The sequence below is a fragment of the Boleophthalmus pectinirostris genome, unplaced genomic scaffold (genome assembly GCF_026225935.1).
Source record: "Boleophthalmus pectinirostris isolate CB_2022bp ecotype Guang Dong unplaced genomic scaffold, ASM2622593v1 HiC_scaffold_8, whole genome shotgun sequence".
Taxonomy (NCBI): domain Eukaryota; kingdom Metazoa; phylum Chordata; class Actinopteri; order Gobiiformes; family Gobiidae; genus Boleophthalmus; species Boleophthalmus pectinirostris.
This window is the reverse complement of record NW_026571515.1, coordinates 2312436-2336004: the sequence shown is the minus strand read 5'-3', so window position 1 is coordinate 2336004 and position 23569 is coordinate 2312436. Positions and strand designations below refer to the sequence as shown.

Here is a 23569-nt window from a genome sequence, read left to right as displayed (position 1 = left end):
CATGACATCACAAGGTGGAACTGAGCAGTTTGAGCTTTGGAGATGTAGACAGACGAATAATAAAGAGACACTCAAACATGTGTGAATGAAACTGAAATGAAATGTTTGTATTTGCGTCTGTATTGTTATGTGTATGTGAAGATTTGAAATAAATAACTAAACAAAACACAGCTTCAGGTCTGATTGTGAAGAGGAAATGACATTATAGATCAGATATAGTGTTGTATGTTCCCTTTAATGGTTGTAAATGTATTAAAACGTATAGAGTAGAAGATCTTGTGGAGTACGTACGTGTAAATCATGATGTAGAACATTCGCACGTGAGGACTCGGGCTGCCGGGGACTTTCAGGTAAACGTCATGAGGGTCTCCAGGAACCTGCACACAGCAAATAAAACTCACTGCAGACCCTTTAAAAGTTTCTCAACAAATGTACAAACACATTCCAAGAGGCAAAAGTGAAGAGGAGCGTTTTTTATTTTTTGTTTTAGATCAATATTGGTCCTCATTCATGAAACGTTCTTACAAACAAATTTGTACAAAGGCTTCTTCAGAACATTTTTGGCATTTACAAAACTTTTTCTTCAATGTTCTTCTGGAAGAACAAATTGGACAAACAGGACTCGTAAGAACACAAATTATACTCCATTCCATTTTCTTCCAATTATCCGGGGCCGGACTCCCAGACTTCCCTTTCCACGCACACGTCCTCCAGCTCTTCTGGGGGACCTGAGGTGTTCCCAGGTCAGTCCAGAGACATAGTCCCTCCAGTGTGTCCTGGGTCTTCCCCGGGCCTCCTCCCGGTGGACATGAACACTCCTGAGGAGCGCCGAAGCAAACCTCCTGGCTCTCCACGTGGAGGAGCAGGGCTCTACTCCGAGTCCTCCTGTGTGACTGAGCTCCTCACTCTGTCTCTAAGGGAGACGCCCAGACACCCTGCGGAGGAAACTCATTTTGGTCGCTTGTATATAAATTATACTGTTTTAGAATATTATTACTCTGATAATGCAACTAAAAATGAAAATTCCTCCAGGATTATAAGTTACAGTATATATTTTCTTTAATTATTTCTTAACAATATGGCCATAGCTCATGACTGAAAGGACGAGATCGTGGATACAGGCAGCAGAAATGAGTTTCCTCCGCAGGGAGTCTGGACGTCTCCCTTAGAGACAGAGTGAGGAGCTCAGTCACACGGGAGGAGCTCGGAGTAGAGCTGCTGCTCCTTCATGTCGAGAGGAGCACCTGAGGGGAGGACGTCTGTTCCAGAAGCCTCCTGTTCCGGGCATGTTCCACCGGGAGGAGGCTCCGAGTAAGACCCAGGACACACTGAAGGGACTTTGTCTCTGGACTGGCCTGGGAACACCTCGTCCAGCCAAGAGAAACATAATTATTACTTTTTAGTATAGAAAATATTACATCTTTTCCATCCTCAATGATGCATGTGTAACTTTTCTCGCAGAGGGTCTGTCACCTGCTCGTTTTCATGAAGATGTCATTGATCTGCCTGGAATGTTCCACAGTGTGACATTAAACAGCTCTACTTTACATTTATTCAATAATTACAGGTGGTTTTATAACTCAAAAATACTCTTCTGACTGTGAGTGGGGTCCGCCTCTTCACAGATCTGACCTGTAACTTGGTCTGGTTTGGTCTCCATGAAGATCTAAAGGTTTAATGCCACACTGTGGAACATTCCAGACAAAAGAATTACATCTCCATGGAGAAAATGGTTTGAAAAGTTACACAATGCACCTTTAACTCACATATCTACTCTGGAAAATCTAAACTGTAGCTTTTTTCTTGTGAGTTAAAACTATTAGTATTTAAATGTGATGTTAGTTAATCATTGAAAATATAAATGTTCATTTAATTTTGCCTCTGGTTTTTCCTAAAATCGAACATCCTGATGACAAGACCGACTTGAAATTCAGGATCGGACGATATTTGCCATTTTTAGCGCATCAGATATCGGCCGTAAATCTCCAGCAGAGGCTCATTTTTTGTTTGGAACAACTAGAAACTTAAAAATGCATGAAAAATACCTGCATAAAGCTTTAAATCCTTCAGTCCAAAGAGCGTTCTGCAAAAATGTGTCGACTCTACACAGTTTGTAGTAGAAAAAGGTTGTGGATGAGTTTGTACTTTTTCTTTTTCTAAATATCAGCTCAAAAATATCGGCAGAGATCATCGTCCATCAGTTCCTCTGGTTTCTAAAGACTCAGTATCGGGGATTTGCCATGGAAAAAATGAATATCAGTGGATTTCTAGTTAAAGTGTCTGAGGTGAGTTGTGTTTAGTTTAGTATAGTTGAAGTTTCTCACCGTTTTCCGGGTCTGACACACGACGTCCGGGTCACTGCAGTGGACCGTCAGCTGCGCCCCGTCCCTCAGCTTTCCATCTGAAAAACAATATATATGTTTCTTTTGTAAACCTTTTTTTATTTAAAGCAGATCTATTGTGTGTTTGTGCGCTCTGTAGTTATAATCGGAGACGCCTGTGGATCGTTCTGTTATTCCTCCATGAAGGATTTATCTACATGTGTGTGAATATCAAGAAAGTCGCTGAGGCACCGAGGTCCAGTTTTCTCCAGCTCACCCAGTTTGAGAGGACCTCAAAAAAGACGATTTGTCAGTCGGGATCTCAACACAACCTCGAGTGTATCAGCGAACCCTGTCACTACAAATCTCGTTGGATAGACATTCCAATAACAACTGCCGCCTGTAATTATTTTAAAAAAAAATCCTCCATACAACCTTTAATCATTGTGGATCATTCAATTTGGACATTTGAAATCACAGTATTCATCTAAAACCACTTTATCAAAAAAATAACCCAAAAACAAAGTCTGTTGCCTTCTGCGTTAGAAAACTGAGGTGCCCAATGGAAGCTGAAGTTTGCCTCCATGGAGACATTATTTCTTTACCTGGAATATTCCTCAGAATGGCATTAAACTTCTCTATCTCCATGGAGACACGCAGGTCCAAAGAACGATTAAAAAGTTAAATATGTCCTTTATATTTCCTTATCCCCTCTGAACAGACAGTGATTGTGAGGATCTGTACACTGAAAAAATGGTAGATAGAGGAGTTGCTCAAATTGCAAAAAAAAAATTGACAACAATGACTTGACTTTTTTATGATTCTCTGTCCAGCATGTTTAAATCTTACAAAGGTCACATGATTGTGACCGATGTGAGACCTGCAGGTTTTAATCAGGTTGAGGAAACATGACTTTATTATAATCTGTGGTGAGGCTCCTCCCTCTGGAATTCTCCTCCCCAAAACTTTTGGAGGGAAAATTCAAATGCAGCAGGACACAGGACAGATCCAGGAGCAGAGACACACAGTGTGGAGCAGGAGGATCATGAAGCTGATCTGGAGGTGAGACTTTTTAAAGATTTTATATGTTTCTCTGGCCTAGAATGTCGTCATTGTTAAAACATGTTTGTGGTGTTTTATTTGAAATTATGTAAGAACTGTTTCCTTGAAACAAATTGTATTTGACTGTCCATCTACAGGAGTGTGACAGTTGTACTCAGATTTAAATGTGTTTGTTCCAGTCGTCTACAAACACAGAGACGTCCAGGTTCTGCTGCAGCTGAGGGGAAGTTCATGAATGTTACAGCTGATGTTTCAGGAAAAAGGAAGATGTTTGAGAACAAAACACAGAGCACAGATGAACAAAGTAAGTAACTCAACTAAAATGATTTTAAAAGAATTTTTTCAAAATGTATCTTCTACAGGGTGATGTGGCACTAGGAGACTTTATACCAGATGCCCTCCCTGTTACTGCGTTTAGAGGAAGAAAAGCAGCACATGGTGAGTTTTGTTTCTGCAGATACACTTCTAATGTTCTTGTTCTTCTGTTCTGGTCCATTATTGTAGTAATAAGTACTTTAAATGTATTTAAACATGTACAACAGAGTAGATGATCAGAATGTGATCATCATGTGTGATTCTGTGTCCACAGAGACCAGAGCTTCACTGGAATAAATCTTCACACTGTCCAGCTCCAAACTGTGTGTCTCTGTGTGTTTGATTCTGTTTAAGACAAAACAGAACTGTGGAAAACTAAAGACTGTTTTTGTATTCTTTTACAGAATTAGATCAATTAAATTAAATTATACATATTTAAACATTTCACGATAAGGTAACATAAGATAAATATAAATATTCAGCATGATTTGATCAAATTTCATTCAACATGAAAAAGTGACGTTCATGTTCTGAGAAAAATATGTGTCGAGGGGATCAAAATAAGTTTCAAAGCCTAAACATAATTTTATTGCATGCAACCGCTTTCCAGAACTTTTTTACGCAAATCCAGCGACCTTTTTTTTTTTTCAGTGTACCTGGAGGCTGGTCCCCGGGCGGCAGGCGGATGGATTTCTTCAGGAAGGTCTGCTCGGGGTGGTACAGTCTGAAGGTCTGGTCCACCACGTGAGGAGTGGGCTGCACGATCACCTGGAGGATGGACAGAGGCTTCCCGTCCTCAGTGCTGAAGGTCACCTGCAGAGGGCGCAGGTCAGATACGACAGATTACATTCATCTGCACAGTTCCTACAGGTTTCCACAAGTTAAATTCAGGTCTTTTTAAGAACATTTATGTAAAAACTTAATACCTATTTCACGGCTTTTTCACCTTTTACCTTTTTACTTTACTTTTACTTTATTTTTTATTTTTTTCACTTTTTTTTCAGCGTGAAATGTGACGCTCTAACATAAAACCATCGTTAAGAAAACAACAGAACGGCGTTAGTCAAACTTTGGGTTCTGCTGAGATTTTCTTAGATTTTTCGTGCTTCTGCTGAGCGTTTGTTGTGCTGCTGTAGCTCGTGATCTTCAGTGACGTGTTCGGGGGATTTTGACCCGGGGCTGCGTCACGTTCTCAGTTATTGGTTCTGACGTTCTTTATTTAGGCGATGTTATTTAACCAAGTAATGGTGGTTTACAAATTAAAACTTTTGAGGAGAAATGTGATACAAAGAAGTTACACACTCCACAAATTTTAAGACCCAGATATAAAAACTCAAGACTTTTTCCAGTCTTTTTAAAGGTTGTATGGAGGATTTTTTTTAGTTTCAAACTGTCAGTGAAAGTTTAAAACACCATTACAGAGATGCAGCAGCTTTGTAATGATGATGACCAAGAAAAAAGAACGAAAATCTATCAACTGTGGACGTGTTGAGGCCAGATAAACATCAGCCAATAGAAAACGAGGCTGCCTCATTTTCTATTGGCTGTTAGGTTGTCAATCAAACTCCCTAGTGTAACTGACTCGTTGGAGCGCGGGGATTACGTGGTTTACGCAGCGGTTCTTAGAGGCTTTTTCGAACTGTCGCTTCCTCGCATTTCGCACAAAGTTTGTCGCGACGGCGGACGAGAATCCACGACCGGTTCGCCGCAGAAGAAAGTCCGTTTTTGAGGTCGCTGAAAGAAGAAGAGAAGAGGAAAAGGAGCAAAGCCAAACTGAGGTGATTCTTGGAGATCTCGTCCAGCGATGGCGCGACCGAAGCAGACGAAGGGTCTAAAAATGAATTACTTCTAGACAGGAAACTTCAACAGTAATTCTGAACGCGCACAAGGACTGTCGCTGTATTTCTCTTCCCTTAAAAAAATCCTCTATACAACCTTTAAGGTATTACATCCAAATTCATAAATTCAATGCTCTGAAGACTTTTTAAGACCACGCGGGAACCCTGGAGCTTTTTGTCTTCTGTAGGAGCTTCTATGGCCACATCTCATTTCTCTGTCCTCGATTCCTTCTCCTCGATTCCTCTCCTTGATTGTGCAGGAACTGGGTGAGGAAGTCCGACCCACAGAGGAGACACAGCGAGGATCGTGAGGACTACGCTAAGGATTATTTTTATATTAGTATTATTCCAGGACTCAAAGTCAAATCAAAGTCAGATCAACGTCTTTGGTTTCAGATAAATGTGTCTGTGTCAGAGTCCTGCGCCGGTCGGGCAAATAGTCGCTGAAACAGGCGGGTTTTAACGGTCTGGAATTTTACAGGCAGGTGTGCAGGTGGGTATTGATTACAGAGATGGGTCAGGACTAAATCAGGACTAATCTTGGACTTGAGAGAGAGAGAGAACCCCAAGTCCGTGGAGCAGCGTCTCTGCAAAGCTCTGGACCAGTCCTTTCACCTGCGGTCACCCGGTGGTCTACACGGGTGCACCTCCAGGTCTGTCCCGACAGTGAGTCCTGTTTTAGTCCTGGTTTAGACCTGTTTTAGTCCTAGTTCAGTCCTGGTTTAATCCTGGTTCAGTCCTGGTTCAGTCAGTGTCGTGTTTCTTCTTGCTAAAGCCTGTGAAGTGATGCCAGTCGAGTCGCGTCTGGGAATTTGTGTTCGTCCTGAAGAAAGTGAAACCTTTTCATTTTATTTCGTGATTGTAATTCTGCCGACACTGCAGCGTGGGCAGTGATGCGGTCGCTGTATTGGACCGTTGTGGTGAAGAGGGAGTTGAGCCGAAAGACAAAGCTCTCGATTTAGTGTCAGTCTCCGTTCTTACTCTCACCTCTGGTCATGAGCTCTGAGTAATGACTGAAAGGACGAGATTGACGATACAAGCGGCAAAAATGAGTTTCCTCTGCAGGGTGTCTGGGTGAGATAGGGTGAGGAGCTCAGAGTAGAGTCAGTGTTCCTCCACGTGGAGAGGAGCGTCTGAGGGGAGGACGTCTGTTCTGATGTCTCTCCTGGACGTCTCCCTCAGGAGGTGTTTATGTCCCAGGGGAAGAGCCAGGACACACTGGAGGGACGATGTCTCTGGACTGGACTGGGAACAACTTGGGGTTCCACTGGAGGAGCTGGAGGAAGTGTCTGGGGTGAGGGAAGTCTGGGAGTCTCTGCTCAGACTGATGCCCCCGGATAAGAGGAAGAAAATGGATGGATGGATTGTAATTCTTGAAGTCGTAACTTTTCCCTTCATATTCTGATGGACGCTTCAGTTAGAATGAGTTTAATTTGTGTGTGATTCATCTCGGGTCCGGGCGGGTGCGGGTTTAACTTTGATATAATCTCGGGTTAACGGACGGGTGTGGTGCTGTGGTGCCTCCAAAAGTGGACCCGTGCAGGACTGTGGTCTGGGTTGTGTTTTATTCGTTTGATTGTTTACTGCAGCGCCACACAAACATTTATTTTGTTCCCGTTTAAGACGTTTCCCTGTCATCGCTCGTTCCTTGAACTCGTGGCAGATCGCACCAAAAAGGGCCGATTAAAACAACTGTAACTGAGATATGTTCTGTGCCGTTGTCATGAGGAGGAAGACGAGGGCGCAGCGGAGGAACCAGCCTGAGAAAGCCCTCGAGGAACCCCCCTGGAAAAGCTGGAGGAAGCGTCTGGGGTGCGGGGGAGAGTCCTTGTGAAGCCCGCTGCCCCAAACCAGGCGAAGGATTAGAGGAAGAACAGAGATGTAAAGGCGAGCGCGGGGCTTTGAAGTGGCGTGTGAAGCCCCGGTCCCTCATTAGGAGCCGCCGTCCCCACACGTAAACACGCAAACACACAAACGCCGCTTCTATATTTGTCCGCGCTAATGCGGCTCCGCAGGACGCTAAACGAGACCACGATACCCCACTGAACATATGCACAGCTCCACGTGTTTACTAATGTTTAATGCAGAAAGAATGCACCTCGCCTCAAAGATACAGCGCCGCAAGGTCCCGGGTTCAATCCCCCGACGGTGCGGTGTTCTGTAGTCTTCTCCTCCTCGGGTCTGACTGTAAAACGAAGCCGACTACAGGAGTTTGACGTCAGCTAAAGCGTTTAAACTAAGAAAATGAAGCAGTTACAGGAGCGAAAATTAAGAATTGGAATTTACTTTACGGATAAAATAGTGAAATGAAAACTCCAGGATCATGTAGCGCGAGTTAATACGAACATTTAAAGACCAAAATGACGTGAAGTTGTCCTCATCAAATGCAAACCTACGACAAAACTTCGTCAGTCGTTTGTGCTGCTTTAGTTTTGGAGATATTTACGATTCTTTTATTGGGGTCAGTGTTTTACTTTTAAAATGTAATCCCCTACAGATTACAGATTACACACCCCAAAATGTAGTTTGTAACGTAATCCACTAAATTACTTAAAGTGAGTAACGTAATCTGATTACTTTGGATTACTTGATATTGTCATGTTTTTTAAAACTACATGAATGAACCAACCACATCCTGAAAATTCATGTTTGTTTTCTTCAAATTGTCTGTTGAGCCCAAATCTCCATGAACAGACTTTTGTTTTACTGTAGAGAAGAAAAGACGAGGATCTGAACATCAGATGTTTATCTGCTAAAATAAAAAAATAAAAAAAATAAAAAAACAGAATTTACTTAATCAGATTAAAAATTATGATTTTTATATGAGACACTGCTGCCTGGTTTATTCCTAGCTGGTTTTAGTAGTCCTGGTTTTAGTCCTGGTTTAGTCCTGGTTTTAGTCCTGGTTCAGACCGGTTTTTAGTCCTGGTTTAGTCCTGGTTTTAGTCCTGGTTTAGACCGGGTTTAGTCCTGGTTTTAGTTCCTGGTTTAGTCCTGGGTTTAGACTGGGTTTAGTCCTGGTTTAGTCCTGGTTTAGTCCTGGTTTAGTCCTGGTTTTAGTCCTGGTTTAGCCCGGGTTTAGACCGAGTTTAGTCCTGGTTTTAGTCCTGGTTTAGTCCTGGTTTTACTCCTGGTTTAGAGTCCTGGTTTAGTCCTGGTTTTAGTCCTGGTTTAGTCCTGGTTTAGTCCTGGGTTTTAGTCCTGGTTTAGCCCGGGTTTAGACCTGGTTTTAGTCCTGTTTAGACCGGGTTTAGTCCTGGTTTAGTCCTGTTTTAGTCCTGGTTTTACTCCTGGTTTAGTCCAAAATGTGAAAACAGTAAAATCCCTCTGTTTAATCCATTTATTTCAACAAAGTAACTGTAATCCAATTACCACTCACTGAAACAGTAACTGTAACTGAATACAGTTACTCATCATTTGTACTCTGATTACTCCGGTACTTGTAATCTGTTACTCCCCGACACTGACTGGGGTCTACAGCCTCCAGGAAGTTTGAAAAAGCTCTGAAACGACACAACATTGAGTTAATCATTTGTTTTATTTTGGGTCGATGACGTCGTCCAGCCTCAAAACAGTAGAAAATTATACAAACGTTTGCACTTGGTTTGTTCTGTTTTGTGCTGTAAGAGTTTTCATTTGTGCGAGTTTATTTCTAACATTATTAATGATTATTTGTGTGGAGATTATGAGGTCATGACAACAGCGGCTTTAACGAAACTCCACAAAACTCGTGAAGAGAAACGACCTGAGGCTGTGTAAAAGTTTGGATCAGAATCTAGTAAATTGTTTTTGATTCAAATTTTATAGAATAAAACAGATTTTTCCACAGACGCACGTCGTTTCTCTTGCCGTGGCCGTAAACCAGGACTAAACCAAGACTAAAACCAGGACTGAACCAGGACTAAACCAAGACTAAAACCAGGACTAAACCAGGACTGAACCAGGACTAAACCAGGAACCAGACTAAACCAGGACTAAACCAAGGACTTAAACCAGGACTGAACCAGGACTAAAGCAGGACTAAACCAGGACTGAACCAGGACTAAACCAAGACTAAACCAGGACTAAAACCAGGACTAAACCAGGACTAAACCAGGACTAAACCAGGACTGAACCAGGACTAAACCAAGACTAAAACCAGGACTGAACCAAGACTAAACCAGGACTAAACCAGGACTGAACCAAGACTAAACCAGGACTAAAACCAGGACTGAACCAGGACTAAACCAGGACTAAACCAGGACTGAACCAAGACTAAACCAGGACTAACCAGGACTGAACCAGGACTAAACCAAGACTAAACCAGGACTAAAACCAGGACTAAACCAGGACTAAAACCAGGACTAAACCAGGACTGAAACCCACCAGGACTAAACCAGGACTAAACCAGGACTGAACCAGGACTAAACCAAGGACTAAACCAGGACTGAACCAGGACTAAACCAGGACTAAAACCAGGACTAAACCAAACCAGACTAACCAGGACTAAACCAGGACTAAACCAGGACAGGACTAAACCAGGACTAAACCAGGACTAAACACGGACTAAACCAGGACTAAACAAGGACTAAACCAGGACTGAACCAGGACTAAACCAGGACTAAACCAGGACTAAACCAGGACTAAACCAGGACTAAACTAGGACTAAACCAGGACTAAACCAGGACTAAAACCAGGACTAAACCAGGACTAAACCAGGACTAAACCAGGACTAAACAGACTAAACCAGGTCTAAACCGGGACAAAAAACCAGGACTAAACCAGGACTAAACCAGGTCTAAACCAGGACAAAAAACCAGGACTAAACCAAGACTGAACCAGGACTAAAACCAGGACCAAACCAGGACTAAACTAGGACTAAAACAGTTCTAAACCGGGACTAAAACAGGGACTAAACCAGGACTAAACCAGGACTAAACCAGGTCTAAACCAGGACTAAAACCAGGACTAAAACAGGACTAAAACCAGGACTAAACAGGACTAAACCAGGACTAAAACCAAGACTAAACCCAGGACTAAACCAGGACTAAAACCAGGACTAAACTAAGACTAAAACAGTTCTAAACCGGGACTAAAACAGGACTAAACCAGGACTAAACCAGGTCTAAACCAGGACTAAAACCAGGACTAAACCAAGACTGAACCAGGACTAAAACCAGGACTATACCAGGGTTAAACCAGGACTAAACTAGGACTAAAAACTGTTCTAAACCAGGACTAAAACAGGACTAAACAGGTCTAAACCGGGACTAAAACAGGACTAAAACCAGGCTGTGGGCTCGTCCTGTGGACTGTTACACATCACACTGTTTTGTTTTTTTTTGTTTTTTTGTTTTTTTTTACATTTGGACCAAAATGACGACGGGAGCATCGCTCATGAAGAACATCAAACTGGAGCAGGAAGAGCAGACGTCACAGTAGGCGACATCGACAAAATGGCGCCTTGAAAATAAGAGATAAAAAATTTCTCAAACATGACTCACTCCAAATAAAACTCCAGAGAAAATATAACTATAACATGATTTTTAAAAAAAATCCAAAAAGTTAATTTTACAGACCAGATCGGCTTTAACGTGTCATTTTTTGAGAGAATATTTACTGTAAACTCTTCAGTGGAGCGAGTGACGGCGCTCGGCTCCGGTTTGTCACGCGCACACACATACACATGACCCCACGCTGACCCCACGCTGACCCCACTCTGACCCCGTGACCTTTGGCGGCGTGTGGCTCTGGGCGGCGGAGACAGACGGCGGAACAGAACGGCCGACGCGGTGAAAAAGTGTATTTACAAACACACACGAGGCGTCGGGAAGGAGTCGGGCTTCAGGCTCCGTCACGTCGTCGTGTTTCCGGGGAGATGTGACTGATCTGCCTGGAAGGTTCCACAGTGTGGCATTAAACAAAACAGGTGGCGTCACTAGGCCGAGTTACAGTTCAGATCCGTGGAGACGCAAAACCACTCAGAGGTAAAAAGTTAGGGATGTAACGATATCCAGATCTCACAGTACGATATTTATTATTTCTAACAAAACTGTGAATATGCGACTTTTTCTTGGAGTCCTGGACTGAACCAGGACTAAACCAGGACAAAATCAGGACAAAACCAGGTCTAAACAAGAACTAAACCAGGTCTAAACCAGGTCTAAACCAGAACTAAACTAGGACTAAACTAGGACTGAAACCAGGACTGAACCAGGACAAAATCAGGACAAAACCAGGTCTAAACAAGAACTAAAACCAGGTCTAAACCAGGTCTAACCAGAACTAAACTAGGACTAAAGCTAGGACTGAAACCAGGACTGAAACCAGGACTGAACCCAGAACTGAACCAGGACAAAATCAGGACAAAACCAGGTCTAAAACCAGGTCTAAACCAGGTCTAAACCAGAACTAAACTAGGACTAAGCTAGGACTGAAACCAGGACTGAAACCAGGACTGAAACCAGGACTGAACCAGGACAAAATCAGGACAAAACCAGGTCTAAACCAGGTCTAAACCAGAACTAAACTAGGACTAAGCTAGGACTGAAACCAGGACTGAAACCAGGTCTGAACTAAGACTGAACCAGGACTACACCAGGTCTAAACCAGGACTAAACCAGGACTAAACCAAGACTAAACCAGGACTGAACCAGGACTGAACCAGGATTAAACCAGGACTACACCAGGTCTAAACCAGAACTTAAACTAGGACTACACCAGGACTAAACCAGACTAAACCAGGACTAAACCAGGAGCACAGCTGTCAAGTCGATCTCCTCCGCTGATGGTTTTCTGTAATAAAAACACTCAAGTCTCTCTCAGTCTGGTCCGTCGTTCCGGGAAAAGACGAGAAATGTCACATGTTTCCACGGCGACGGACGCTCTGGACACACGTCAGGTATTTTTCTCCCGTTTGTCGTTGATTTGATTCACCTGCCAACGTGTGTCATCATCTGTAAAATCCCAGAACGTTGGTGCAGGACTCAACAAGACAAGAAAAGTTCCACAGCGCAACTTTAGGGACTTATAACTCTCAGTATAAAGGTGAACTATGTAACTTTTCTAGTGAAGGGTCCATCACCTGCTTTTCTGTTTGGAAATCGATCTGTTTAAAGGTTGTATGGAGGATTTTTTTTTTAGTTTCAAACTGTCAGTGAAAGATTAAAATACCATTACAGAGACGCAGCAGCTTTGTAATTATGACGACCAAAAAAAAAAGAACGAAAATCTATCAACTGTGGACGTGTTTGAGGCCAGATAAACATCAGCCAATAGAAAACGAGGCTCCCTCATTTTCTATTGGCTGTTAGGTTGTCAATCAAACTCCCTAGTGTAACTGACTCGTCGGAGCGCGGGGATTACGTGGTTTACGCAGCGGTTCTTAGAGGCTTTTTCGAACTGTCGCTTCCTCGCATTTCGCACAAAGTTTGTCCCGACGGCGGACGAGAATCCACGACCGGTTCACTGCAAAAGAAAGTCCGTTTTTGAGGTCGCTGAAAGAAGAAGAGAAGAGGAAAAGGAGCAAAGCCAAACTGAGGTGATTCTTGGAGATCTCGTCCAGCGATGGCGCGACCGAAGCAGACGAAGGGTCTAAAAACTGACGCGTCGGTCGCTGAATTACTTCTAGACAGGAAACTTCAACAGTGATTCTGAACGCGCACAAGGACTGTCGCTGTATTTCTCTTCCCTTAAAAAAATCCTCTATACAACCTTTAAAGTCATAATGTGTCATAACGCTGAAGGTAAAACAACATCTCCCTGGAGACAGACTGCGCCGGGTTAGATCTGTGGAGAGGTGGCCACACTCACGGTGAGGATGTACAGTTTGTTTATCAAGGTATTTCTCTCTTCCCCTCCTCCTCCTCCTCTCGTCCTCCCCCCGCTGCGCCGAGCCGGAGCTTCATATACGGCGCCTACACTTTGGAATAAAGACAAATAAATGCCTCTATACATCCATTTGCATTGGAATGTGACCCAGATGCATAGCTTAGTTTAATTCCAGCCCGGAGACGCGGCTCAGCGGGAAGACGGAGCGAGAGGAGCAAAACATCAAACACAGACGCAGTACCTGGACCGTCCTGGAGGGGGCCACGTGGGGCTGGTTCCTCTGGGCCAGGTGAGGGCCGGGGCCGGGGCCGGGGCCGGGGAAGACGCTCGGACCCTGGACGGACGACAGACAGTGATGGGAAGGTTAGTTTTAAAATGTAATCCCCTACAGATTACAGATTACATACAACAAAATGTAGTTTGTAACAGAATCCATTAAATGACTTAAAGTGAGTAATGTAATCCGATTACTTTGGATTACTTGATTTGCTGTAGAGAAACAAAGACGAGGAAATCTTCACATAAGAAGTTTTGTCTGATAAAAGAAAATAAAAAGTCCAGATTTTACTGAACCAAATTAAAAATATTATTGATAGAAGAAGAAGAAACACGTCCACACAGCAGGATTTAGACCTGGTTTAGTCCTGGTTTAGTCCTGGTTTTAGACCTGGTTTAGACCTGGTTTAGACCGGGGTAAGACCTGGTTTAGACCTGGTTTAGAGTCCTGGTTTAGTTCCTGGTTTTAGACCTGGTTTTAGACCTGGTTTAGACCTGGTTTTAGACTGGTTTTAGACCTGGTTTAGACCTGGTTTAGACCTGGTTTAGACCTGGTTTAGACCTGGTTTTAGACCTGGTTTTAGACCTGGTTTTAGACCTGGTTTTAGACCTGGTTTTAGACCTGGTTTTAGACCTGGTTTTAGACCTGGTTTTAGACCTGGTTTAGACCTGGTTTAGACCTGGTTTAGACCTGGTTTAAGACCTGGTTTAAGACCTGGTTTTAGACCTGGTTTAGACCTGGTTTAGTCCTGGTTTAGTCCTGGTTTTAGACCTGGTTTAAGACCTGGTTTAGACCTGGTTTTAGACCTGGTTTAGACCTGGTTTAGACCTGGTTTTAGACCTGGTTTTAGACCTGGTTTTAGACCTGGTTTAGTGTCCGGCAATGAGTGGAATTATGAAAAAAAAAAAGGAGGGGATTTAGCCCAAAATGTGAAAAACAGTAAAATCCCTCTGTGTAATCCATTTATTTCAACAAAGTAACTGTAATCCAATTACCACTCACTGAAACAGTAACTATAACTGAATACAGTTACTCATCATTTGTACTCTGATTACTCTGGTACATGTAATCTGTTACTCCCCAACACTGACGACAAGAAACAGATTTAAAGTGACAGGTTAGACTGGGCATTTTTACTCCAACACAGTTAAAACCATGAAACTGTAGAGTGTAAAATGATACAACAATATGAAAACAGAAATAAAACTATATCCAAATATAGATGTGTTTAAAAGTACAGTTATAAAAGTGATTATTTCAAAACACTGTGCTGAAAAAATGAATGGTTAGTGTTTCCAGTGGTCCCTTGTTTATCAAATACAGAAAAGGTGAAATCCCCGAAGTCGTCAGTTTTATTTTTTACAATGATTCTATCTGTTTTAAGAGTGTAAAACCCCTCACCACAAACTTTACACACTTTTCTCTTTGTACTTTCTTCTAAAAACTTATTGCTGCTGTCGTCCTTTTGTTATTTTCCTCCTTCTTTATGTAACAAACCCAAGATTCATTTATTCTGTAATGGAGTCGACAGCGCAGAGTCCTGCACCTGCGCAGGACAGGACCACACCTGCCTGAGATTATATCAAACGGACTGAACCAAGACTAAACCAGGACTATCCTAGGACTGATTCCAGGACTGAACTAGGACTGAACCAGGACTAAACCAGGATTAAACCAAGTCCAGGACCAGGCCAGGACTGAGACCAGGACTGATTACAGGACCAGACCGGGACTGAGACTGGGACTGAAACTGGGACTAAGACAAGAGAACAGGACCAGGACTGAGACCAGAACTGATTCTAGGACCAGACCGAGACTGAGACCGAGACTGAGACCAGGACCAGACTGTGATTGAGACCGGGACCAGACCTGGACTGAGACCAGGAACAGGACCGGGACTAAGACCGGGACTGATTCCGGGACCAGACTGGGACCAGACCAGGAGTGAAAACGGTTTAGTCCTGGTTCAGTTCGTTATCCATTTTTTCCATTTTTCATTTAAACACAAAATCAAAAACTGAAAAAATCAGTTTTTTCATTTTGGTTTTGGAGACAAATAATGAAGAAAATAGTTTTTTGTGTGTGTGTTTTCTTATTTTTGGTTTTATTTTGAAAAATGAATGAACAAATGACGGATTATGAATATTTACATTTAAAAAGAGAATCGATGTTTAAGTTCTAATGGTGTCAAATCCTCGTTTTCTTACTCAAAGTTGTATTTTACTTTATTGCTGCATGTTTGTCTTGTTTTTGAGGGTTTTTTGAGTTTTTAGAATATTGTTGATGGTGAAACGTCGTTGTGAAGAGTCCGGGCGGCAGCAGCACAGACTCAGGCTCTGCAGTTTTGAACCGACTCAGTGGAGCTGCTTCTATCAGATTGGATCAACTGTGTTTCACAATTACCCCAAATGTAAAAATAATGATCTTATCAGTGGACGCTCGGATCCAGCGTCACAGATCACGACGCTCTGGTGGGACACTCACTTTTGGTTAAATAAACGACACAACAGACACAGCACCAAGTCAAACTCTCCCAAATTACACCAGCCACAAGGAAAATCAATGTTGTACTAAAAACTTCTTAAAATCGTCTGCTCCAGCCGCTCCTGCTGTTCTGAACTGTGAACTGCAACGCTGGAATTCGCACGTTGTCAGTAAATAGAGACATGCACATGCAGTAAAAGTTACGGGTGTGTGCTGGGACCAAACACAAAAACTGTGCAAAGGAAAAAAATTCAAATTCAGTTTCTGGAGCTCCAAAGAACGGCAGAGCGGATCTATTTTTTTCCATTCCCACACTCTGAAACTAATACATTTATGTTGATTCATTCATCATCCAAACACCTGCCGATCCAGTGGACCTGGCTCCACTGCATGTGTGTATTTGGTCCTACACGAGCATAAAAACTGCAACTTTTCGACACGTAACTTTTAAAATGCATGGAAAGTGAATGAGGACGGCTCCACTGTCTGCAGGTATGAAGCAGCGTGTCTTGCGCGCAGAGATTTCAGAAAATTTTTTGACACTCTACGTGAGCGTAGGCACATGTCCCCATCAAAATACAGAGAGCATGAATCTTTGGTTGTATTTGTGCGTTTATCATCAGCACATCGTGTCCTGGGGCAGATCTGTGTCATGTGAAAGAGTCCAGCTCCACAAAGACTCTTCATAACAACTTTAAAATGTTCTTTTGAAATGGTGTGTTTGTGGTGGTGAGTGTGAACAGAAGATAAATACAAGTGTGTTCTGTTAGTTTCACTGTGGACCTGATACAAGCGACTGAACGCCTCAGTCAAGTTTGATCGACTTTAACACTGACACACAGAGTCAGTGCTGCGCGTGTTCGTCCTGCTGCAGCTTCAGGTGGAGTCGTCTTTGTGTTGATGCACGGCTGTGGTTTCGTGAGGTTACGCGTGTACTTTGCTCTGCAGCTTTTGGATGCATAACTTTTTTTTGATGACGCATGTGGTGAACAAACCGTTCACTGGTGAGCACACGGTGAACACGGACACATGCAACACGAATGCTACGTAATAGTTTCTGTAGACTTAAAACTTTTAATTTCATACATGAGAGTTTCAGTTGCTCTTTGTTTGTTTATTTTCCAGCGTGTGACCTGGATGAATGTGCTGACGTCTTCTGTGTCGTCACGGTTTGTTTAGAAAAAACTAGTTTTACTTGGGTCCAATTAGAACCAACTTTTCATTTCCCAAATGCTCTGATTTCCAGCACAAACACGTGAGTCGGTTCAAGATTAGATGTGGGAATAAACACCAGCACAGTTCTGTCTGTATGTTCTGTCTGTATGTTCTGTCTGTATGTTCTGTCTGTATGTTCTGTCTGTATGTTCTGTCTGTATGTTCTGTCTGTATGTTCTGTCTGTATGTTCTGTCTGTATGTTTTGTCTGTAGGTTCTGTCTGTATGTTCTGTCTGTATGTTCTGTCTGTATGTTTTGTCTGTATGTTCTGTCTGTATGTTTTGTCTGTAGGTTCTGTCTGTAGGTTTGTCTGTATGTTCTGTCTGTATGTTTTGTCTGTAGTTCTGTCTGTAGTTTTGTCTGTATGTTTGTCTGGTTCTGTCTGTATGTTCTGTCTGTATGTGTCTGTTTGTCTGTATGTCTGTCTGTATGTTCTGTATGTCTGTTTCTGTATGTTGTTGTCTGTCTATGTTCTGTCTGTATGTTTTGTCTGTGTATGTTCTGTCTTCTGTCTGTATGTTTTGTCTGTATGTTCTGTCTGTAGGTTCTGTCTGTATGTATTGTCTGTATGTTCTGTCTGTATGTTCTGTTCTGTCTGTATGTTCTGTCTGTATGTTTTGTCTGTATGTTCTGTTCTGTCTGTATGTTCTGTCTGTTGTGTCTCTGTATGTTCTGTCTGTAGGTTCTGTCTGTATGTTTGTCTGTATGTTCTGTCTGTATGTTCTGTCTGTATGTCTGTCTGTATGTTCTGTCTGTATGTTCTGTCTGTATGTTCTGTCTGTATGTTCTGTCTGTATGTTCTGTCTGTATGTTCTGTCTGTAGTTCTGTCTGTATGTTCTGTCTGTATGTTCTGTCTGTATGTTCTGTCTGTATGTTCTGTCTGTAGTTCTGTCTGTATGTTTTGTCTGTATGTTCTGTCTGTATGTTCTGTCTGTAGTGTCTGTTGTTCTGTCTGTTGTCTGTATGTTCTGTCTGTGTGTTCTGTCTGTTGTCTGTCTGTATGTCTGTGTCTGTGTTCTGTCTGTATGTTTTGTCTGTATGTTCTGTCTGTATGTTCTGTCTGTATGTTCTGTCTGTATGTTCTGTCTGTATGTTTCTGTCTGTATGTTCTGTCTGTATGTTCTGTCTGTAGGTTCTGTCTGTATGTTCTGTCTGTATGTTCTGTCTGTATGTTCTGTCTGTATGTTCTGTCTGTATGTTTTGTCTGTATGTTCTGTCTGTATGTTCTGTATGTTCTGTCTGTAGGTTCTGTCTGTATGTTTTGTCTGTATGTTCTGTCTGTATGTTTTGTCTGTATGTTCTGTCTGTATGTTTCTGTCTGTGTGTTCTGTCTGTATGTTCTGTCTGTATGTCTGTCTGTAGTTCTGTCTGTATGTCTGTCTGTATGTTCTGTCTGTATGTTCTGTCTGTATGTTCTGTCTGTAGGTTCTGTCTGTATGTTTTGTCTGTATGTTCTGTCTGTAGGTTCTGTCTGTATGTTCTGTCTGTATGTCTGTCTGTAGGTTCTGTCTGTATTTTGTCTGTATGTTCTGTCTGTTTGTCTGTATGTTCTGTCTGTATGTTTGTCTGTATGTTCTTCTGTATGTCTGTGTCTGTATGTTTTGTCTGTATGTTCTGTCTGTATGTTCTGTCTGTTTCTTCTGTCTGTAGGTTCTGTCTGTAGGTTCTGTCTGTAGGTTCTGTCTGTAGGTTCTGTCTGTCTGTTCTGGAGCTGCAGCCTGGGTCAGAGGTGCAGATCAGAGGTTTAGAAGAAGCAGGTGTAGAACATAAACGTTCCGTACTTGAGGGGAGGAGCTGTGGTGGTTCTGGAAGCTCTGGTACTTGAGGGGGATGTGCAGACTCTCTTTGGGCCTCAGGTAGACCTGGGGCCCCGGGGCCCCCGGCTGCAGGTGGAACATGTTCTCCTCCACGGGGCTGGACGTGTGGTGCAGCGATCGGAAGAAGCTCCACTCCTCAGAACTGGTGATCACACTGAAACAAGAGGAGAAGAAGAGAAGTTAAAGTCGACTCACTGGTTCTGAGACGCTTCGTTCTCGTCTAGAGGTCGTTTATTTTAAGATTTAACTTGTCCAGTAAAATGATCTTGCTGCACGGACACATTATTTCACTACTTTTAAGTCATTTTCTGATTGATTTAAGTGTTTATATCTTAAATTTTGCCCAAGCTTTTTTGCAGTTTATATTTGATCGATTTTCTGTTCCAGACAAAAGCCCAAAAACCTGTTTATAATTACAAAAACGAACTTATGAGGCAAAGCGATGAGTTTCAGAACGAAGAAACAATACGACTGTAGGAATTCAAATCAAAATATTCAATCTCAAAGTCGTCCAAACTCTCGCCCCGCAGCGTCGCAGTCTGCAGTTCACTTCTTTGGTGTGGAGTTTGAACGCACAGGCTCCTCGTCGATAATCACGAGAGCGAATCAGGAGAGCGAATCAGGAGAGCGAGGACAGACGGAAAACTGGGTAAAGTTTGTGAGTAAAGCTGCTCCCTCTGCGTCCTCCACACCTCCACCTCCACCTCCACAGCTCTGCTCATCGGCACGAGACGAACCGTGAAAGAGGTGCCAGACGCTCAGAGGTGTCACGCTGCCCTCTCCCTCTCTCCTCTCTCTGTCCTTCTCTTTTTTTTCTTTTTCTCGCTCTCTCCCGCTCTGTCTCTGTCACCCTCACTCCATCTCTGTCTCCTTCTCTTTTTCTCTCTGTCTCCCTCTGTTTGTCCACCTCGTTTCCTCTCTTTCTCTCTTTCTCCGTCCTTCCCTCTATACTACTTGTAATATTCATTGTAAAAAACAAAGACAAAAAACAGCACATTATTTTTTATTTTATTTTATGTATGAACGACTTATAGTAATTTACTGATCTAAAAACAATAAGGAGCTAAGTTAAAGGCAAGTTCTACCAAAGACACCAGTTTATGTACCTGCCCAGAGACTAAAGATGAAACTAACAGTAGCTCACTTATGACTTATTTTATATATGACCTATTTTTCTATTTTATTTTGACTTTGACATTTCTATAAATATACCTTATTATATTAAAGTACCAGTGGAAGTTTTCTTAAAGGTTGTATAGAGGATTTTTTTAAGGGAAGAGAAATACAGCGACAGTCCTTGTGCGCGTTCAGAATCACTGTTGAAGTTTCCTGTCTAGAAGTAATTCAGCGACCGACGCGTCAGTTTTTAGACCCTTCGTCTGCTTCGGTCGCGCCATCGCTGGACGAGATCTCCAAGAATCACCTCAGTTTGGCTTCGCTCCTTTTCCCCTCTTCTCTTCTTCTTTCAGCGACCTCAAAAACGGACTTTCTTTTGCGGCGAACCGGTCGTGGATTCTCGTCCGCCGTCGCGACAAACTTTTGTGCGAAATGCGAGGAAGCGACAGTTCGAAAAAGCCTCTAAGAACCGCTGCGTAAACCACGTAATCCCCGCGCTCCAACGAGTCAGTTATACTAGGGAGTTTGATTGACAACCTAACAGCCAATAGAAAATGATTGGCTGGTTTATCTGCCTCGTTTTTTTTTTTTCGTCTATTGGCTGATGTTTATCTGGCCTCTAAAAAAGGTTTCACAGGTTTTTTTACACCGATTTTCCACCTTTGAGTTTTACAACAAGGAACCACTCACACATTCACACATTCACACACCAGTGCACACAGAAACTGGGGGGGAGGTGGGTTAAGTGTCTTGCCCAAGGACACAATGACAGTGTTCGTCTGTGGGAGCTGGAATCACACCAACAACCTGTGGGTCAATGGATCTGACGCTCAAACCAGTGATGTTTATGTCAAGAGTGAGATTCAAACCTCCAACTTGTGCTGTAGTCAAACCAAGACCAGTCTGAGACCACAGAGTCCTGAGACCAGGACAAGACCAAGACTTTTAAAGGCCAAGACTGAGACAAGACCAAGACCACAGCCCATCGAGACCAGATCAAGACCATCTTTGTCATTTTTTGTATTTATTTGTATTTTACAGTTATTTTGGCACAGATATATCAATGTGTTTATAAATCTTAATTTTATCTGAATAATGTTAATTTAAGATTAAAATAAGAAAAGCACTGAAACACTCTGTGCCCCTTCTTTGAACCCTCACCCACAGTTTGAGAACCTCTTCTTTAATAAGACAATTTCCACTGACACTTTACACAAAACTGTGAAGAAAGTGAAGAAAGTGGACAGCAATTTTAAACTTGTTTTTTCAAGTTTCTCACTGGAGCTGGACCTCGTGTCTGTGACAAAACTGAATCCAAGCGCCATCAAGACCGAGACAAGACCAAGTCCAAGCACCTTAAGACCGAGACAAGACCGAGTCCAAGCACCTTAAGACCGAGACAAGACCGAGTCCAAGTACCTTCAAGACCAAGACAAGACCGAGTCCAAGTACCTTCAAGACCAAGACAAGACCGAGTCCAAGCACCTTCGAGACCAAGACAAGACCGAGTCCAAGTGCCTTTAAGACCAAGACAAGACCGAGTCCAAGTACCTTTAAGACCAAGACAAGACCGAGTCCAAGCACCTTCGAGACCAAGACAAGACCGAGTCCAAGTGCCTTTAAGACTGGGTCAAGACCGAGACCAACACAGGACCGAGTCGAAATGCAGTCGAGTCCGAGACGAGACCAACATGGTAAAAACAACGGTTTCGAGGCTGGTCTTGAATATTACAACACTAACGCCAACCTTCAGATCAGTGCACAAACACTTTACCAAACTGAGTACAGTTTGCTTTTCTAATTTTAAGCCTAAATGAACATTAATCAGACAAAATGGAGACAGATTTATAAAACTATTGATATAAATGTGCCAGAAATAAATCACAAACCAATGTAGAAAATGGCAAAGATGATCTCTATTTGGTTTTGATGGGCCGTGGTCTCGTCTTGTCTCGATCTTGACCCTCAGAGGTCTTGGTCTTGTCCTAGTCTCTGGACCCTATGGTCTTGGACTGGTCCTGATCTCGATTAGTTCAGTCTTGACTACAACACAAACTCCACCTACAATCACATTTCAAACAGAGCTGCTAAAGAGTCACTTTTGTGTAATATCAGACTTTTAAGAACAAACCAAACTCTCCATCCCTCTTCATCCCCTCTTCTTCTTCTTCTTCATCCCTCTCTTCTTCTTCTTCTTCATCCCTCTCTTCCTCTCAGGTAAATATATAAATAAAGTTGGTGTTAATCTGCAGGAGACAGATGCACGGATTGATTAGCCCCAATTAAACCCGGATGGCGTTCGGCGGCGGGAGGTGAGGGGGCGGGGACAGGGGGGAGGGTGGTGTGTGTGTGTATGTATCAGACACACACACACACACACACACACACACACAGGGCCCCGTCGTCCGTGCTGATGTATGTTGATCCGGGGCCGGGCGTGAGCGGACTGGAGAGCGAGGGACTGACGGAGGAGCCGGGGATTAACCTCGGCGAATCCTGAGCGACGGATGCAAACACGTCCGGGAGGAAGACGAGGCGCCGCGACATTTCCCCGAGACGACGGAGACGAGCCGGTTACACAAACCCAAAGGTCACGCACACGCTCGGCCGTCCGCTCCCGCAGCTTCACACGTCGAGTTAAACTGTGATCCTTCTGTTTCACGTTCACCTTTTCAGCTCGAGAGGCGACGATTTAAAAGGTCCATGTTAAAACTGACTCTTGGGAAATTTAAGCCGCGTTCTCGTGTTATTTCCTCGTCACAAACAGAGCTGGAGTTGAGTTTGTTTCATTCACATGTTTGAGTAAATCTTTATTATTAGTCTGTTTACATCTGCAGCTCTGCTTCACCTTGTGATGTCATGTGGTAGTAGTTTTCAGGTCAACAGACACATTCTAACTTTTATTCAGTCGAGATTGGAAAAACATAAAACCTGATGAAAAAAATAAATAAAATTGAATTAATTACAGGACTTTGGAATGAATTAATCTCAATGAATCACATAAAAATATGACTCATTTTCTTCCTTGAAGCGGGTCATTTGTTGGAGTCTGTGTTGCTCACGCCTCTTGTTTGGACTCGGACGTGGGACAGAACTGCTCCCACCAACAGCTCCACAGGTTTTGTTTTCACTGTCACATGTTTTATATTTAAATGGTCTCGCAGAGTTGATGTAGTCAGGCTGGCGCCACCTAGTGCCTCCGGTCAGTTTCATTTCTCTCCAGCGACTAGGTCAGAATACACTAAACCAGGGGTCGGCAACCTGCGGCTCCGGAGCCACATGTGGCTCTTTAGCTCTCCCTAGTGGCTCCCTGG

The 23569-nt window shown here is 43.0% G+C and overlaps 1 protein-coding gene and 1 long non-coding RNA gene across 2 annotated transcripts in view; one reads left to right on the top strand and one right to left on the bottom strand.

Moving 5' to 3' along the window:
• The window catches only part of nphp4 (nephronophthisis 4), a 217768-nt gene that overhangs the window by 37722 nt on the left and 156477 nt on the right, over positions 1 to 23569 (bottom strand). The window contains exons 13-16 of the mRNA XM_055165588.1: positions 19104 to 19293; positions 4355 to 4511; positions 2325 to 2401; positions 288 to 377 (exon numbers count right to left, since the gene is read on the bottom strand). Coding sequence (XP_055021563.1) covers positions 288 to 377; positions 2325 to 2401; positions 4355 to 4511; positions 19104 to 19293 — 514 coding nt within the window. The remainder of the gene's footprint in view (positions 1 to 287; positions 378 to 2324; positions 2402 to 4354; positions 4512 to 19103; positions 19294 to 23569) is intronic.
• Positions 3298 to 3921, top strand: LOC129412299 (uncharacterized). Its single transcript, XR_008633652.1, has 3 exons — positions 3298 to 3383; positions 3563 to 3687; positions 3746 to 3921. It is a non-coding gene; the product is annotated as an uncharacterized LOC129412299 (long non-coding RNA).